This window comes from Sander vitreus, chromosome 24 (genome assembly GCF_031162955.1).
Source record: "Sander vitreus isolate 19-12246 chromosome 24, sanVit1, whole genome shotgun sequence".
Taxonomy (NCBI): domain Eukaryota; kingdom Metazoa; phylum Chordata; class Actinopteri; order Perciformes; family Percidae; genus Sander; species Sander vitreus.
In genome coordinates this window covers 14,253,234-14,273,548 of record NC_135878.1, presented here as the reverse complement: position 1 = coordinate 14,273,548, position 20,315 = coordinate 14,253,234, and the positions used below count along the sequence as shown (strand labels likewise).

Sequence of the window (20,315 nt, the reverse complement as noted above, 5' to 3'; positions counted from 1 at the left end):
ATAGGGAAATAGGGTCCCGGTTAAAGAAAAAAAGCAAAGTTACCCTTTAAGGGATACAAATAATCACTTAGCAGTTCAGTTAATCACCATGACAGGACAAGGCTTCTACATGACAACGGCAACACATCCCCGTGGCTCCAAAAAACGACAAAGATGCTGAAAGAGCGAGCACATCATTACTTTTCTTTTCAAGGGCTCTTTACATTCTGCAGAGCCACAAGGTGAAACCCCCCTGGCCTTGTTTCCACACACACACACACACACACACACACACACACACACACACACACACACACACACACACACACACATACATCCTCCACCCCACCTGCTTTGCATTTTCAAACAAAGCGTTTCAAAGCTGGCCAGTTTGTCTCCGATCAAGGAATGGCAGAGCGAGGGTGTGAAATGACCGTTTTCCTCTCGCGTCTCTTTGATCATCTGATGTGAGGGACAGAGAGACAAACCGTTAGATCAGCAGAATAACACCTGTGATCCTGTGATTATTATATATGTATTATATTTATATATATATATATATATATATATATATATATATATATATATATATATATATATAGGCTCGATTTGGTGATCCGCGTTTTGCAGTTTGTCATCGACTTAGAGCAGTCAAACTGTTTACAATAAGATTTCTGAACACACACACACACGCACGCACACACGCACACACACACACACACACACACAGACACACAGGTAACACACACACACACACACACACACACACACACACACACACAAACCCAGGTAACACACACACACACAAACACAAACACAGGTAACACACACACAGGTAACCACACACGCATGCGCGCGCACGCACACACACACACACACACACAATAAGATTTCTGAACAATAGCCGTGTTGGAAACCGTTCCCTATCACGGAAACAGAGCACTATATGGTGTGTTCTCCAGTTTCTAGTGGTGTTTGAATCCTCAGCGGTAAATTTCATTCACTATATAGTCCACTATGAAATATCCACAATGCACAGCTAGAGCGTACATACGATGTAGCCCACATTTACTCCCGTATACCACAATGCAACGCTGCCGTGGAGAGAAGGAGAAGCAGAAGTCCACGCGAAAAACTGAAAAGGAGAAATGGAGCGGGCTTCCGTTTCTACACAGTGGAAACGTAACATGCAACATATATAATATACCACCTTTTTAATATTCTCCTGAGTGCTTGGTTTGTTTCAGGGACGTATTGGAAGTATTTTAGTTTCCGTTTGTTTATGATGCTGGGCTCGCCCGCCTCCGCCACACAAATAACCGGCACATCTCCTGATGCCACGATGTCTTCAGTGTAGCGTCCGACCTCTCGTTTGGTCGTTCCCGATATACACTCACCTAAAGGATTATTAGGAACACCTGTAAGATTTCTCGTTAATGCATTTATCTAATCAACCAATCACATGGCAGCTGCTTCAATGCATGTAGGGGTGTGATCCAGGTCTAGACAATCTCCTGAACTCCGAACTGAATGTCTGAATGGGAACAAAAGGTGATCTAAACAACTTTGAGCGTGGCATGGTTGTTGGTGCCAGACGGGCTGGTCTGAGTATTTCACAATCTGCTCGCATAACCATTTCTAGGGTTTACAAAGAATGGTCTGAAAAAGGAAAAACATCCAGTATGCAGCAGTCCTGGGGGGTAAAAATGCCTTGTTGATGCTTGTTGATGCTATTCTGCTGATCTAACGGTCAACAAGGAACAGAGGAGAATGGGCCGAGTGATTCAAGCTGACAGAAGATCACCTTTGACTCAAATAACCACCCGTTACAACCGAGGCATGCAGCAAAGCATTTGTGAAGCCACAACACGCACAACCTTGAGGCGGGTGGGCTACACCAGCAGAAGACCCCACCGGGTACCACTCATCTCCACTAACAATAGGAAAATGAGGCTACAATTTGCACGAGCTCACCAAAATTGGACAGTTGAAGACTGTAAAAATGTTGCCTGGTCTGGTGAGTCTCGATTTCTGTTGAGACATTCAGATGGTAGAGTCAGAATTTGGCGTAAACAGAATGAGAACATGGATCAGTCATGCCTTGTTACCACTGGACAGGCTGGTGGTGGTGGTGGTGGTGGTGGTGTAATGGTGTGGGGGATGTTTTCTTGGCACACTTTAGGCCCTTTAGTACCAATTGGACATAATTGAAATGCCACAGTCTACCTGAGCATTGTTTCTGACCATGTCCATCCCTTCATGAGCACCATGTACCCATGGCTACTTCCAGCAGGATAATGCACCATGTCACAAAGCTTGAATCATTTCAAACTGGTTTCTTGAACATGACAATGAGTTCATGGTACCAGATCTCAACCCAATAGAACATCTTTGGGATGTGGTGGAACGGGAGCTTCGTGCCCTGGATTGTGCATCCCACAAATCTCCATCAACTGCAAGATGCTATCCTATCAATACGGCCCAACATTTCTAAAGAATGCTTCCAGCACCTTGTTGAATCAATGCCACGAAGAATTAAAGGCAGTTCTGAAGGCGAAAGGGGGTCAAACACGGTATTAGTAGGGTGTTCCTAATAATCCTTTAGGTGAGTGTAGTTCCCTGTTTAATAAACACTAGATAGGGAGTAGTGAGTGAGTGAGTGAATGAGGGAACGGTTTTCGAACACAGCTCTAACTGTAGCTTTTTTCCTGCAGAAACTTCAAGAGTTGTATCGGGCGAAAAGAACACTGCTCTGCATTCTACGTCCCTAAAGAAAACGCCAGACAAGCTTAGGAGATTTTGGAGACGAACATGTTTTTTTTTTGTATCTCCGTATGAATATTTCTCTCAGTGCAAAGAGAATCTGTAAACACGAGTGGCTGCACACAGTGGTGTGTGCACTTGTTGTTAAACCCTGTTTTATTCCTTTATAGCAGTTTGATATAATAAATAAAAAAAGAGTTTGGAGTCGTATCCAGGAGACGAGCAGGAATGTTGAGGGTGAGTCATCGAGAGGCGAAGGACGACTCTGTCAAGGTGGCCTGTCCTCTGAGGGTGAATAATTGTCTGCTTTAATTAAAGCACATTAAAGTGTGTGTGTGTGTGTGTGTGTGGAGGACAGCGTGTGGCTGGGAAAGAGAGCATACTAGGATGGGTTTGAATGCATTCACGTGTGGTGTTTGCGCACGCATTCGCAGCACGTGTTTGTGCATTCATTATGATGATGTGTTTTCGGCGTGTTTGTGTTTACACAAAGGAATCCGCTGTATGGTCCGGGTGGAATTCATGACGGCAGTGTCACACAACGCTCACACTCGAGACACTACACAGCCACTTATGCAGGAACCATCACAGTCGGGCCGCGATTTGCATATTCACAGAGGTGAAAAAAAGAATCCGTTGACCCTTTGCTGCATCTCCGCACACATTTGTCACCATGAGGGAGTCCATCGTTTTGAGGAAAGTGTGTTTGCTGTCCTACCCAGAGTCAGACAATGACAGATGGAAGTTTCACCCATAGATATAAAACAATAGATGTGACATGACGTCATAACTAATGGGATTATCAGCTGTGCAGCACCTGTTGCTTTACCAAAAGGACCAAAGTGACCAGGAAGGCTGGCATCACTTCCCACGCGTCAGTATAGAGAGGCAAAGACCCCCCCCCCCCCCCCCTCTTTCCGGTGGACCTCATGGGACCTTCATTCGGAAAGAAATGTGCATGGTAGTAAACGGGGAGAGGCAAATTATTTTTGGATCCCGTTTGAATTGAGCTATGGATTATGCATATGGGGCCCTATTTTAACGATCTAAGGGCACGGCATGAAAGGTGCGTTTAGGGCGTGTCCAAATCCACTTTTGCTAGTTTGACGGCAGAAAAAAGGGTCCGTGCGCTGGGCTCATGGTTCAAAAGGGTTGTACTTAGTGTCTTCATTAATTCATAGGAGTTTTTGGGCGCAACATGCAATAAACCAATCAGAGTGCCATCTCCCGTTCCCTTTAAAAGCCAGGCGCGTTTGGACCTTGGAGCATTGCTATTATGATGGCGGATTTGCACCGTAATATTTTTATATGTAATCTTATGCATGTGTGTGTGCTGCTGCGCGTCCCTGTGTGTGCAACAAGCATAGTGTGCGCGCTGTGCACGAGCCTAGGAGCATTTTACTAATTCGCTGTTAAAATAACAATGAAATGCTACGTTATTGACTTTAGACCAGGTTTTTGTTGGTCAATGGTGCGATCACTTCCCGCTGCCTCAAGATAGCAATACGCCCAGAATGCACCTGAACACACCTCCCTGTAAGACCAGCACGCGCATGGGCGAGCAGATGGGCACAGGTGCATTTGCTATTTAAACGACGCAGGCGCTGGACGGGAAATTGACAAGTGCGTCGGTCTTAAACTAGCAAAGAGACTTGGGTCGGGCTTTACGCCGTGCTGCGCCGGGTGCAAGACAGGGCCCATGATGTTTGTCAGTTTCAAAGGTAATCTTTCAACTGAAGAAAGTCTCAGTTTGTCGTAGGTTTTTCATAGTACTACCAAGTTTTGTGTGTAGCTGCTCAGGGAACTACATCTCTCGTCTCGCACACTTTACGTCACCTTGGCTTGATGCTCGGCTTTCTCGCTGACTAGCTATGATACATACATACTTTTACTTAAGTAACATTTGTAAATTTCCATCAATGGTTTACAGTGTAGGGCTGCTTGACATGGTGAATAATATCAAAATATGAATAAGAATACTTTTTCCCAAACAAGATGCAAAATGTATGCAAAACCATATCTTAAAATCAATTAACACCGTATTTTACTTTAAATGTGTAACACAAAAAGGTATTTTGTAACTAAAAAAAAATCAAGAATAAGACAAGATAATCGTACCTTCACAATATTCAATTCAGTTTTATTCATAGTATCATATCCGTGCCGTGTCTGTAGCTATACACCCTCCCCCGCTGGTCTAGGCCAGTGAAAGTCAACAATCAATATCGATTCATCCTCAACCCCACTTTGATCTACTGCACAGATATTTCTTTCACTTGACAAATCAGTGGGATTGGGAGTGTTTTAATGTCCAGATATACTTCAAATAAAATAAAATAATGTGTAGTCTTCTTTTGCAAACACACCTTCAGTCATTACAAGTTGTTTAACATTTTTTTTTCTCGGTTTTATTGAAACCTTCTCAACAGAAAAACAGATCTGCGACCTGTCACAGGTCACACAACGCAACTTAAGAATGTGTCAATACTCAATCGGCATTCAGTACAAATATATAGATATATATAATCTCCTTCGTTCAGAGCATCTTCATATTCCAAAACAGACACAGGAACACTGCAGCAGTCACAAAACATTATTGAAACAAAAACAAAAGACTGACACGAAAACAGATGTAGAAATGAACAATAAAAAATCAAAGCCCATTAGTTATACTTAAACAACATAGGTAGAAACCCAAATCAGAGTCAAAAGGCTCCTTTAAATTTTCTGATACTTGGGTAGTCCCAATTTAAAGCCACATGTCATTTAGTTAAGCAGTAAACTGTGTGTGCCTGTCATGAACCCACAAGTTCATCTTACTGTAACAGCTGATGTGACTTAAGTTAAAGGGTAACTTTTTTCAACCCTATTTTCCTATGTTTTTGTATTTAAGTGACTGACGGGAACAACATTCTTTGACGTTGGTCCAGTATTAAGCGAGCTTGCTGCAGTCGGCAGCGGAGAAACAAGCTACAATGTAAGTTAATAGGGCAATTGCGCATCCTCAATTTACGTTCACAATAGTGCTCATTTGCAACAGGCTCAGATTAATATTCTAAGTGTCTGACAACATTATGGAAGGGATTCCTACAGAAATAGTCCTTTCTGGTAAAAGAGTAAGATCCTTTTTTAAACATAAATACATCTGCTAAATTGCGTTAATAACCCACCAGACTCCATGTAAATAAACAGTCATTTTAGCGTCGTAAAATACACTTCATTTACAGTCGACAGACACAAAATAAAACTATGAAAAGCCGTTTTGGGTCGTCTTTCCACTTTTCCAACCATCACAACTCTAGTTGTGGTTGAAATAAACACATATTTTACAGATTTACATGTGAACATATGTTGGTTCTATACACGCTAAAAGCGGTTTATTTAAATGGAGTCTGGTGGGTTTAGCGCTAGCAACCTCAGAGCTGTTTCTGGTTAAACAAAGAGGATGTTACTCTTTAAAAAAAAAAAAAAAAATCTCTCTCTGTAGGGATCCTTTCCATAATGTTGTCAGACACTTAGAATAATAATCTGAGCCTGTCAGCAAGAAATAAAGCACTTTTAGTGGACCAAATTGCATTGCCTTGCAGTCTGGTTGAAAAAACCCAAAGTTAAAACACTCCAGTAATATGCACCACAAGAAAATAATGATATTTATGCTTCGGAGAAGTCAGAGAGTTAAGAAAGTAACAAACTTGCATGAGAAATGTGATGTACTGGCACCTTTAGCAGGAATTTCAACATTATCACGATCATTTTAGGTCTATCTTCATCACATAGGTAATCTCTGAAAAAACTAAAACGTGTGTGTGCGCAACAGTCCAACATCTTGAAAATATTGGATGCACTTACGTATAATAAATGTAGGATTTCATGCAAAAAGGAAAATAGATTTGGATGTTCGGCTAAAAACTCAAGTGTCCAAAACTTACCACGGTTGTAATTTGGATTTTAGAAGTTCTAACTCTTCAAGCGTACAGTACACAAGAATAACACTGCCACGAAAATACATCGCCTGTATCGTTCTGCAAGTATAAAAAATAGAAGTGTATCTTGCAAGTCACACGTGACTTTAGCATGACTGTTTTTGGCTAATTACTGCCGACAAATGCTCTTAATGTTTTGAATGTATGCAACAATTTTTTGATTAATTTCATTTAAACAACACATCAGCTCCGCCTTCTTCCGCCAGTGAGAAGCAGTGAAAGAATGGAGGGGAAAAGTTGCATTGTGTGTAAAACTTTAGCTTGCAAATAAAGGGGCTCAAAACAGCTTTTAAAGATGGCGGACAGGTCAAAGTTCACAGTACGTGTGGTTACGTATACTGCAGTGGTTGAGGTCTATGATGTTGACCTGAGGGAGATGTGGAAACGGAAAGAAGAACTCACAAACACGGTCATCAATTGCAGTGAAATTAAAAGGGAACAGCCAAAAGAAACGTTGGAGAGAAAAGTGTGAGCCAGGAAGAGAAAATGACAGAAAGTGGTGAAAAGACAAAGGGACATAGAGAAAGCAGGATAAACCTAACAAAAGGCATACAAACAGATAGATCCTCCAATTTCACATTGACTTATTCAATGCCAGGAATAGTCCAATAACGTTTCTACATCTGGCGCTTAATGGGATGCACCGATGATGCCGGTCCAAGACTCCAAACAAGAGGACCTACAGATCTGACGTGAAGATCGGAGGCTTCCCAGAAGCTTGTCCAACTGTCCAAGACAAAACTCTGCACACGTATTGAGCTCCAGTAACCAGAGATGGTCTGATTCCATTTTTTCCTTCCCGATACGGATTCCTGAACTTGCGAATCGGCCGATACCGAGTACTGATCCGATACCAGGGTATCATATATATTATTATGTTTTGACAGCTATATACTACTATCCCTGTATGGATGCGGTATGATTTCTATATTTGTTGTTCGGTCTGGCTCAGGTGAACTCTGTCACTCTGAAGTCTTTGTGAAACATGAACAAACCCTAACAATGAACGCCACAGAACTTTCTTTTATTGTCCAGTTTGACAGTCAGCCATCACGGAAAAAGAACATGAATAAACTACTTTCAAGTAGATTTTCTTCAGGGCTAAACTACGTGGTATCGGATCGGTGCATAAACTCCAGTACTCTCCGATACCCATGCCAGCATTTTATGCCGTATCGGAGACTTTTCCGATACTGGTATCGGAACAGCCCTCATAGACTTTAAAACAGAAAGTGTTCTCCAGGTGCATGAAAGTGTTCACACGGCGAAATCTCCGTATCCAGTGGGACAGAAGGCGGCACTTTGGAGCGTATCGAGGCAGTTGACGAGGATTAGCGTGCCCGTCAGGTGCTTCCACCTCTTGGTGATGGGGTTCCTCATCTTGTCCAGGCCGAGGTGGAGCTCCTGGATCACGTCTCGGTAGCTGTCCCCGACGTGGGCGGCCCATGTTAGGAGGAAGTCGTAGGCTGGCTTCCACATGGACTGAACGGTTGGGATCAGGGTCAAAGACAGAGAGGAGAGGATGGACAGAGAGGAATACTTTTAGTGGTGCGAATTTGCCAACATGTTAACAGATATAGGCTAAAAATAACTAGGGTTGGGTACCGAAACCCTGTGCTAATATGGCATCGGTGCCTAAATGACTGGTATCTACCGGCAACGTGGATTTCGGAAACTCATATTGGACAACTGAAATGTCTGCGCTTCCCTCTGATGCTTCGGGACTTGGGGTCACTTTTAGACGCTCCGGGTCCGGATGCTTAACTGACATGCGGCACGAGAATGGGACAGTTAGGTTTAGGAAAAGATGGTGGGTGGGGTTACGAAATGTACATTTCAGTGACACACGGGACAAGAACGGGACATGAGCCCCGGTCTCCTGGGTGAAAGTCCTGAGTTATTTGACCCCCCCCGCCAACCAACCTTCTTAAAGCTGTTCCATGCTTCTTGCGTTCAGCGCGGTGCGGACGGCAATATGACGCAAACGCGGCCTAGGCGGAGGGTCAGCGGAGGGTCTGATCGCCGAGCCGTGCCCTTTCAAGATTTTGTAACAATGCGGAAACGGTCGCATAGACCGCGTTGCAACGATTGGCTACAGGAGAGAAGAAGCCCGTCCTTGGAGCCGCTCTGACCGCAATCAGTATGAAAGACCAGACGGTTTGCGGTGACCACGCGCGCCGTCCGCAGCGCCCCCGACCGCGCTGAACGCAAGAAGCATGAAACAGCATTTACGCAGGCTTTCGGTCTTTCATACTACCCTCTACTGTTGTCTCTCTACATACTACTCTCTACCGTTGTCTCTCTACATACTACTCTCTACCGTTGTCTCTCTTCATACTACTCTCTACCGCTGTCTCTCTACATACTACTCTCTACCGTTGTCTCTCTACATACTGCTCTCTACCGTTGTCTCTCTACATACTACTCTCTACCGTTGTCTCTCTACATACTACTCTCTACCGTTGTCTCTCTACATACTACTCTCTACCGTTGTCTCTCTACATACTACTCTCTACCGTTGTCTCTCTACATACTACTCTCTACCGTTGTCTCTCTACATACTACTCTCTACCGTTGTCTCTCTACATACTACTCTCTACCGTTGTCTCTCTACATACTACTCTCTACCGTTGTCTCTCTTCATACTACTCTCTACCGCTGTCTCTCTACATACTACTCTCTACCGTTGTCTCTCTACATACTGCTCTCTACCGTTGTCTCTCTACATACTACTCTCTACCGTTGTGTCTCTACATACTGCTCTCTACCGTTGTCTCTCTACATACTACTCTCTACCGTTGTCTCTCTACATACTACTCTCTACCGTTGTCTCTCTACATACTGCTCTCTACCGTTGTCTCTCTACATACTGCTCTCTACCGTTGTCTCTCTACATACTACTCTCTACCGTTGTCTCTCTACATACTGCTCTCTACCGTTGTGTCTCTACATACTGCTCTCTACCGTTGTCTCTCTACATACTACTCTCTACCGTTGTCTCTCTACATACTGCTCTCTACTGTTATCTCTCTACATACTGCTCTCTACTGTTGTCTCTCTACATACTACTCTCTACATACTACTCTCTACCGTTGTCTCTCTACATACTGCTCTCTACTGTTGTCTCTCTACATATTACTCTCTACATACTACTCTCTACCGTTGTCTCTCTACATACTACTCTCTACTGTTATCTCTCTACATACTGCTCTCTACCGTTGTCTCTCTACATACTACTCTCTACTGCTGTCTCTCTACATACTACTCTCTACCGTTGTCTCTCTTACTACTATCATCTTACAGCGCCGCAGTCGAGCTGCTGCTCTGCCCGGTGCGTTGCCAACGCTGAAGGGTGATTTTTCCGTCGGATACGACGCTGAGAGACACTGACCAAGCACACTTTACGAGTTGGGAGTGACAACAGGTTGTCTATCCACCCACATGCAGACAGTTCCACTGTTTTTAAAAACCTGTGGAGATACAATCCCACCATCTCTCACCTCATTGTCCAACAGGCCGTTCTTGTCGCGGTGCGGAGCCTCGTAGGCCTCCATCTGCTGTCTGGACACTCGAGCAAGTTTCTCGGCCAGTTCCCTCCAGCGGAACGCCACCTCCACCGCCGTGGTCAGCAAGACGAAATCCAGGACCAGTCTGGCAACCAGACCCTGGCAGTCCATCTTCAGCAACGCCTGATGAGGGAGAGAGAGAGAGAAACATAGCAAACAGTGGAATGGGATTTTTTAATTAAGCCTGAGAGTTTTTTGATACATGAGCAGAAATATTTAAAGTGCTGCAGGGTTCAACGTCAAGTTGTTGTTTTTTCACTTGCAAATTCAACTTTGCCTGAAGCTAATTTTTTACTGGCTCCTATAGAGATAGTTGTTTTCACCAACAAAAAGTTTGAAAAAAATGTTAAAAAACATCTAAAAAATGAAATTTCAAAAACGCAACATATAAAGACCTAGAGGTGGGGGATATGGATACAATCCTTGTATGTAGGCTATACACTAGTGCTGTGTATTGGCAAGAATCTGGCGATACGATACGTATCACGATACAATATATTTTGATACTGTGCGTAAGGCGATATATTGGGATTTTTTTAAAGTATCATTTTAGAAAAACTAATATTTAAATAAAGACGTGATGTGCATAAAAGTCAAAGAAGTTTACTTTAGGTAAACAATTCAGTACACATAAAATCAAACTGCCAGTTTGGGATTGTGGTTCCCAGGTTCTTAGTGAGCTAATGTTTATATGCTAAAGTAGACCAAAGTTCAGCCATTGTTAGCTTCTAGCAAAAAGTCAGGCACTGCTAGGCACCGTAAGGCACCGTTAGGCACTGCTAGGCACTGCTAGGCACTGCTAGGCAAGGACACTAGTGGTGTGTCTCAGCATAGCCATCTAGCGGCAGGGGGTTTAAACACAACAAACGTGAATCACTGTCTTACATGAATATTTTTGCACGTAAAAAAAATCAATAGTGTTTTTGAAAATCGATACAGTATTGCAAAATAACATATCGCGATACTCAAGTGTATCGATTTTCTTTTTTCTTCAACCTATTGGACTTCCTTTTCTAATCCCATTTTCTGGTCCAGTGGTTTTCAACCTTTTTGTCTCAAATCCCCATTAAAACGACAAAGTCTCCGCGTGTAACCAATCTCGACAGGCTTCACATGCTGGTGTACGAGTGGTGATCAGTTCAGCCAAAAGGGATTTTTCCTTCTCAGAACAATGTAATATCATGACTTCGCGTAAACATACACGCCACTATCTGTACGCATTTTGAGCTATCCGCGTGTATGTCTACGCTCTATACAGCAGACGGCAGTCTGCAACGTCACAGCGTAAAGATACACGCCACGTGGCGTGTTATCGCGAGGCTACGGTTGGGTTTAGGAAACGTCACACGCGGTTTGGGTTCAGGAAAAGAAGAACGGGGTTGGGTTTAGGAAAACAACAAACGTGGAAAGGAAACCTCACACGTGATCCCAGCTCTCCTGGGTGAAAGTCCTGTGTTTTAACCATCCTCCACCCCGACCAACCTCCCTACGTGGATTTTCGCCCTTTAACACTACTCGCTACGGCGTCAATTCACACGCAATCGCAAGGTAATGTAAGTCAATGGAGGCCAAACGGCGTTGATAAACACGCTAAAAAACGAGTACACGTCTTGATAACGCACCAATAATGGCATACGAATCGGCGTGTCTTACATACACCACTTCATGACATCAGTCTGCTCAAAAGGCTTCATTTGAATCATTTCTTAGAGGCATTTGTATAGAAAAAAATCATCACATTATCCCTAAAAAATAAACGGTTACAGTCCTGTTTGTCTTTAAACTGGCCGCAGGGGCTGAATAGCAAACATAAAGAAAGAAACAACCTTTGTTTATGAGTGAGTGGAATTTAATCCTTAGCCCCGTACAGTACTTACAAGTAGTTATGACCCTTGACTGCATGCCATAAATGCGTTCCTACTCAGATAACCCGGTTAAATGAGGGTTAGAAAATACTGAGCATTAATGAGAGCAGCTGACTGGAAAGCACACTGCAGGCAAGATTTGTTTCTTTTCTTGAAAAGAAGCAAACACACACACACACACACACACACACACACACACACACACATTTTCCCGTTATATTCGCCGGGAAAATGTGTGCCTTGGAAGATACTAGTGTCATTTCAGGGCATTTTTCTATTATTCTTATTTTTGTAAAAAAAAAAAAAAGAGAGAACCAGTGCTAGATCCGGGTCTATTTATAAAACACTCGGGGCTGTAGCTGGGGACGCCGATGCCTAACGACTCCCATGATACGCTGAATAATGCAGGGAAACACATAGCTCTAAAAATGAACTACTTAGTTCTGTGCTGCTGTCTGAAATAAATAACGTTGTCACTGTTTTCGTCTGTTCTTGTCCAACTCAACAGTTTCCTATTGGCTTCGGAAGATCAGACCAGAGGCCAGCGTTGCTCGAAACGCTTCAGAAAAGATTTGTCTAATGGCCTTCAGACGGACGCGACAGCGGCATCCTGAACGCCCTCCGCCGCGTTATCCGTCTCGTCTTGACTGCTGATTACTCACATCCACGGGAGCACAGAAAAGTATTTCAGGTTCTGTGCTTTTTAAAAAAAATGTTAATCACATCAAAGATTCCCCGAGACGCACGCTGAGGAAGTGTATGTTGTCGAACGAGTTTTCTTTTTACCAATATGATAAAAACCAAGATCATTTATTGGAGCGCAATTAGTTTCTACTGATTCAGCCTCGCTGTCAAGACAGCGATGCAAAAACAGTCTGGTTGTGAGATGAGAATGTAAACTTGAGGGAACAAAACATACGGAAGCACAAGGCTGCCACGGCACAGACAGACAAACGTATCCGCGTCACGTTATAACAAGATATTTTCACGTTACTACAACATGCAAACGTATGAAGTTATAACAAGAACATTTTCTTGTTTTACTACTATTTTAACGTGATACGGATCCGTTTCTCTGTTTCTGCCGTGGCAGCACTACGCTTCCGTAAAAACACAAGCAGATAACTTGACAGAAACAGTACAACTTATCAGTATTACATTGTTACGTGGAAAAGTTTATTGTAATAACAAGATATTTTTCACCTTTTAACAAGATATTTTTTTTACGTTTTAACAAGATATTTGCAACATTCAAACTTATCAACCGTCATTGAAAAGGGCAATTTCACACATCTTCTTAAATTTACTTAAGGTGTTTGCATAAAACCGATCCCCGTGTGTTTCATATCAAAATGTTCAGAACAAACTCAGCTTTCTATATAGTGACGCCCAAATCTGTCTGAGAGCGACATGTGAAGAGATAACAAATTATTTCGGTGCTTGAAATGAGTCTACCAAAGTCTTTAGGTTATAGTAGCCTGGCCCTACCAGACTCTGGTCCATTAGCCTGGTCCTACCAGACTCTGGTCCATTAGTCTGGTCCTACCAGACTCTGGTCCATTAGTCTGGTCCTACCAGACTCTGGTCCATTTCATTTGTACATAGAGTCTGGCCACTCTCCATTGACAAGTGTTAACTTCATGTACTCTGTTGAAGTTTAAAACTATTGGATCTGCCCAGAGCCACTCTGGATCTGCCATAACCAATCGCTAACGTTTGGTTGTGACGTTGGCTTAGCATGGCTACCGTTCGCCTTAGCCAACTCCTTCACCACTAATGGAGCGAGCTGGAAAATCAAACTGTTCCCGAACCCCGTTGGGAGGAGGGCCACAACATCATGGCCACCAACACAACTCAGCAAAGATTGTTCTTGCTCAGGCTTTAACTTCTGGATATTTGGCAGCGTTGCCACAACGGACTGAATGGCTTCGCTCGCATCTTTCTCCGCCGCCATTACGGAACTACAACTCAAACTAGCGCACGACCTCAACGTCATCGTTCTCAGCCACTCCATCTGTTTGCTGATTGGACCGCCAAAGATTTGGCCAGAGAAAACCCAAGAATATACCGCAAACCCAGACGGAGTACTGAAGGAAAATGAAAATTGAGCGGAAGTACGTAGGAGGGCGGAGCCAGGCTAGTGTTATATATGATTAAAATAGTAAATAAATGTCTGAAATGAGTGTTGTCAAACATCGTTTGGACGCGCCGGTGGGTCTTTCGTCCTCAGAGGGTTAAGTTGTAACGAGAACATTTTCTTGTTATTTTTTAATGTGATCATTCGTTATAACATCATAAATAGTACTTTGTACGGTGGCCCTGAAGTGCAAATCACAACAGCAAATCATAAAACACAACGGCAAATAGGAAAACACAACGGCAAATAGGAAAACACGACAGCACGACAGAGCCAGAAATCTTGCTTGTTTGTAGGTGACCAAATACTTATTTTCCCGAGGAATTTGCAAATAAATTCATTACAAATCCTACAATGTGATTTTCTGGATTTTTTTTCTCATTTTGTCTCTCATAGTTGAAGTGTACCTATGATGAAAATTACAGGCCTCTCTCATCTTTTTAAGTGGGAGAACTTGCACAATTGGTGGCTGACTAAATACTTTTTTGCCACACTGTATGCCTATTGGCTTGACATTTTACATTTGCGTTTGCATGAACTGGGGGAGACGCTCCATATTCATGCTCCATCTTGAAATACTTTTTTTGCCCCACTCTACTTGGAGTTGTTGGTGGTGGTCAATATTCATGAAAAAGGACACGTTTGTGAACGGGCAACACAGATGTTGGTAACGAACAACTAAACACGTTACACACTGGGCCTTTAAAAAGAACAGACAGGGAGAACCCTATCATGGTCGTGAAATTTCCATTCATGAGAATAATGTATTTTACCCTTCTTCTCCCATCCTTTATCTTTATCTCTTTTACCCTCTCTAATACGAGCTGCAGCTCTGCAATACAGTGAAATAAAGGTTACTCTTTACAAACCAAACTGATGATGAAGATGATGAATTATTTGGTTTTGAAACAGACACTGTACACCTGCCTCCTTTTCTCTCTCTCTCTCTCTCCCTGTCTGCTTCTAACTCTCTCTACCACCTCGCTGTAGGCCTTCTACTGCCATGTCCTCCATTTGCTGGTCCAGGTCAGAGGTGCCAAAATTCCTTCATACCACGGGCCAGAATGTATCAGGAGTGAAGGCCACCGTAATACCGTAATTCTTGTAATTCTAACGTGTTTAATTGAATGGGGAAGTTTTAACAGCACTGTGCTTTACGTTGCTGTAAAACTCACATGAGGTTCCTTTTTAGCAGCACAAAATGTTCGTTTCGTAGTCATGGCAGTCAGGATTTGACAGCACTTTCAAAATAAGAGAGGAGAACAAGCATGAGCATGTCAAATGCCAAAACAAAAAGAGCACGGGCCTTGGTTTAAAAAAAGACCCGCTCCAAACATGCACGCGCACACACACACACACACACACACACACACACACACACACACACACACACACACACACACACACACGCACGCACGCACACACACACACACACACACACACACACACACACACAAATCTCTCCATGAAATGCCAGAGTGTAGAAACCAATGCACCACGTAACATGTTTCCTTTTCATCTATGTCCCCCGTTTCCAGTCTGGTTTCAGTCGATGTTTCAACATTAGTAACTAACAACATGATTCCGCTCTGAAAAATAGAAAAACAGTGTGCTCGGCGAGAGACCAAAGTGTCTGAAAAACATGAGGTAGCGTCGACCTGCAGGAAGCCCCCCGAAGCAGACGGACAGATGGCGCTGACAGCTGAGCAGGCGGCTGTCAGCGACGGGAAGGAGGAAGGGGGGGTAGAGCGGAGGGAGATGATAACACTGACGGAGAAAAAACAGAAAGAAAGGCATAGGAAGAAGGAGAATAACAGCGGGCAGAGAGAGAAAAACCCTTTATCTATAAGAGTCTATCAGTCAACTGATGCATCCTGAGTAACGTGCACGTCGCCTACTTACGGTGCGTTCAAATCAACTAGGGCGTGTTGTAAGTGTTGGGGACAGAGGGCACAGACGTGGAAAGTGCAGGGGGGCATTTCCCACCGTACCCCGTGCCCGCTACGCCCGTTGCCTGGTCACTCCACTCAGGAGTAGTTGGGGGGGGGGAAACGAGACCGGAAATATTCGCAGTCGAATCACACAAGCACACAAGCACTCACCTAGCTGAGAAGCTACAGGAAGTTTCATCGCGGCTTCATCGCGGGGTTTGCAGCTTTTCGATGATGTTCACGTCGCGTAATTACGTCACTTCATAACGTTCCCATGGCAACAGGGGAAAATGGCTGCTCTTGTGTGAAATAAACGCAACATTTTTCAACTTTCTGCTAAGATATTTGGGACATTTTTGCAACAAAAAAGCGGGGATTATGAAATCACGCAAGCCCCGCATATTTTGCATGGAAATCGGCAATTTATGCGGCGAAAGTGCGCCGTATTTGAAAAAATGCTCCCGCATAAATATGCAGACTTTGGCTGATTATGCATTGAATTATGCGATCGCATAATGGCGTTTTTCTGGAGGGACTGGCCTATGGTCACGCCCCCAGTGTGTAACGGCCTTAACTGTTGACTTTTAGGAATAAAGACCTTGGTTTTGGACGGGAGTCTACAAGCAGGGGGATTTGATAACGTCCCCTGCATGCAAGAGTGCTTCGCCTTCACCGCGCCTCTCTGCATATATCTATTATTAACCAATGCTCTCCTTGGCCTTTCAGCCACTCTCCTCTCGCTGACAGGCACGAGGGACGGCTCTCTCGTCCGTCCTTTGCCTCTGTAACCCGAGCCTCAGCGTTAACAAGATCTGCCGGGGCCGTGTCGGATGTCCCCTCTAGGCCTCCAGCATCGTCCTGATCAATGGCTGCTCACATTTCACATGAGAACACCTGTCGGCCCGCGTGGAGGAGAGGAGAGGGGGAGACGTTGGAGCTGTTCTAAACCCCGAAACACCAGCGGTGGAAGAAGTACTCAGATCCTTTCCTTCAGGAAAAGTACTAATACCACACTGTGAAAATACTCTGTTACAAGTCAACGTCCTGCATTGAAAATGTTACTTCAGTAAAAGTCTGTAAGTATCATCAGGAAAATGTAGTTAAAGTCTTAAAGGTAAAGAACTCTCCCTTTTTGGAATTCATGCACGCTAATCCTCATTTGTAGGAAATCATACCTAATTTTTGAGTTAAAAAAAGCAGAAATGATGACTAGTATTAGATGAACGTATGCTGATGGATAATCAGAGACTTCAAAGAGTCTACATTTAGTCAGAATACAGTTTTGAAACCATTTCAATTTTTTGGGGAAATGCTAAAACTTGAATAAAACATCCAAAATGTAATACAAGTAGTGATCATGAATTGCACGTGCGAAGACCATTGTATGGAATCCATCTAATTTTGGGGTAATTTTTTTTTTAATCAAAAACAAACAAACCAACAACATATTTCTGATTTTGAAATGAAACGAGTCAAATTGGACCCGAGGACAACATGAGGGTTAAGATTGCAAGTTTGGGGAAAACTTCGGTTTCCCAATCAGTTACAGTAGTACAGGCGAGAGAGTGGTGGATAAGACGAGGACTGAGTGTCGGCGTTGTTCAGCAGTTGTCGGGTATGTGAGTGGAAATACATCTAATATGCTAACGCATATCCGACGCCATCACCCAGATGTGCCAATCACTGGAACGAGACGAAACAAAACTGTCCAACTGAAGCAAGGAAGTACTACTTCTAAAAGTAGAGGAACCTGGTACCTGGTATTTGCTGCATGTACTCGAACCTCGTTACAACATGCCATCCCGTCCACACATGAGACACACTGTAGTCCCATATACAACCAAACACGGACGTTGACGGAGCACGAGTTGTCAGACTGATGGTTGGACTTCTCGTGCTACGGATAGCTATGTCACGGTGACCGCTCATTTTATTGACTCTGAGTGGGAAAATGAAGGCGTCAGTTCTACAGATGCGGCCCCCTGTATGAGCAGCACACAAGCACTCACCTAGCTGAGAAGCTACAGGAAGTCGTGGCCAGTTGGCAAAGGTATGCCTGTCGCACTTAATAGCAAGAATACTTTATCTTTTGTGGGGGAAGGTCTCGTCTAAGTAGAATTTATTTTGCACTTTCATAAATAAGAGATGCCAATTATATAGCTGATTGTCTTATTTTGTTTTACACGTTACAGATGGAGTCTGGAGATGATGTGGGGTACTTATTGTTCACTGTTTACGTCTTACTTTACACACTTCAGGCTGTTGCAGCTAGCTCAGGGGAGAGACTCTGACAATAGGTGGTACAGCCTGAGACATGCATTTTTCGTCCATTGTATCGAACTGAATCGTGATGTCTGAACCGAGGTATGAACCGAACTGTGACTTCTGTGTACCGTTCCACCCCTACAAGCCGCTATCCATAATTATCCATCCACCACTGCTAATTATAATTTGGAAATCTGTGTTGTCCCTACAGACATTGCACCAATCATTTCTTTTCTTACAGATTTTTATTGATTTCTTTAAAAGAGGAACAGCAACCACAATACTAACCTTACCAACTATTATAATAATACTAATAGAGGTATGATTAATGATAGTTTCTTGGGAGCGTTTTCTGAAGGATCGTCATCAGGACACACTGGATGCTGGTCACAAAGATACCATTTCCCTTTTTGGTGAAGTGCACTCCGTCTGCCAGAAATATTTTCCTGTCAAAATATCTCAGGAAGGGATGTTCAATGACTTCGCCGCCAAAGTTGCCAACAGCCTCTCTCATGCATTTGTTGACGGTCTTCCTGTCGACGTTGACCCTCCCTGGCGGTCCATTTCTCCACACTTGCCGCTCGTTGATACAGGAATATGCAATCGTCATTGACGGAAACTCGGCATTGAGCTGCATCAATTCCTGCTCCATTATGGATGCAAGTTTCTTGGCGGGCATCATTCCCAGATCGTTGCCACCAGCGTGGACGACCAAGATGTCAGGGGGACTCTGAGCGTTTGACAACTCTGCATAAAAACGGGGGAGGACGCCACTCCAACGCATGCCTCCTTTGCCAAACCACTCAACTTTGGCATTAAGTCCGAAGTTCTCCCCAAAGTTCTCATACGCTGCTTCCTCCCCTCGTCGGATATAACTTGACCCGATGATCCATATCTTGGTTACTGCTTTTGTCTCTTTTTTGTTCTCCTCCTTCCTCTGAAATGTGACATGGATCACAGTGGAAGGCGCCTTTTTAGAGGTACTTGGTAGCTCTGTGTCTTTCTCTTCTGAATCTATGATCATTCTTTCTGGGGAGGAGATCTTTGGGATTATTTTGCTGCCCTTTGTAATTTTACGGTAAGGCCTTTTTATCAGCAGTCTACCTTTACAGATCTTCCTCCTTTTCCTTTCTGGGGAGGAGATCCCTGGGATTATTTTGCTGTCCTTTGTAATTTCACCGTACAACCTTTTCATCAGAGGTCTACCTAAACAGATCTTCCTCCTCTTCTGTACGGGAGAGGTGCTGTCTGGGCTTCTGTTACTACTCTGTGAAATTTCAGCATAGACCCTCTTTCTTTTTTCCAGAGGCTTGATGTGGGCAAGTCTAGATGTGATCCCTGTCAGATATTGACAGAATGTGCTGTGGACTTTGAGTCCCAAAGGAGGATCTTTTGGATAACTGGTTTTCTGAGGGTGGCTCCTGGGTTGGCTCAGCGTCAACCTCATCTGAGCTCAGACTTTGCGGACAACAGAAGTCTATCAGATGGCTCATTGTAACAAAAGCATGTTGCAACACTTGGCTGGGTGTTATTCTCTGAGTAGGATCCAGCTGCAGCATCTGCTTGACCAGCTCCACAAAGTTCTCCAGGTCAGCCTTATCCCTCATGGTGTCCGCTTCTGACAGACGCCTGTCTGGCTTCTGCCGGACTTTCTTCAGATCCTCCAGGGAGCCGAACATGCAGTCGATCCACGGGATGCGTCCATACTCGTGTGGCGTCATGAGTTTCCACATATTTGGCCAAGTCTTCCGGTAAAACTGACTCGTTTTGAGTCCAGCGCTGAGGAAGTACCCTGGCAGCTGACCCTGAGTTTGCGTTATCTTCCA

At 43.8% G+C, this 20,315-nt stretch overlaps 1 protein-coding gene across 1 annotated transcript in view; it reads right to left on the bottom strand.

Moving 5' to 3' along the window:
• Positions 1-4,861: 4,861 nt before the first annotated feature.
• The window catches only part of LOC144512984 (SH3 domain-binding protein 4-A-like), a 35,997-nt gene continuing 20,543 nt past the window's right edge, over positions 4,862-20,315 (bottom strand). The window contains exons 4-5 of the mRNA XM_078244015.1: positions 10,226-10,414; positions 4,862-8,207 (exon numbers count right to left, since the gene is read on the bottom strand). Of these exons, the coding sequence (XP_078100141.1) occupies positions 7,983-8,207; positions 10,226-10,414 (414 nt within the window). The 3' untranslated portion in view covers positions 4,862-7,982. The remainder of the gene's footprint in view (positions 8,208-10,225; positions 10,415-20,315) is intronic.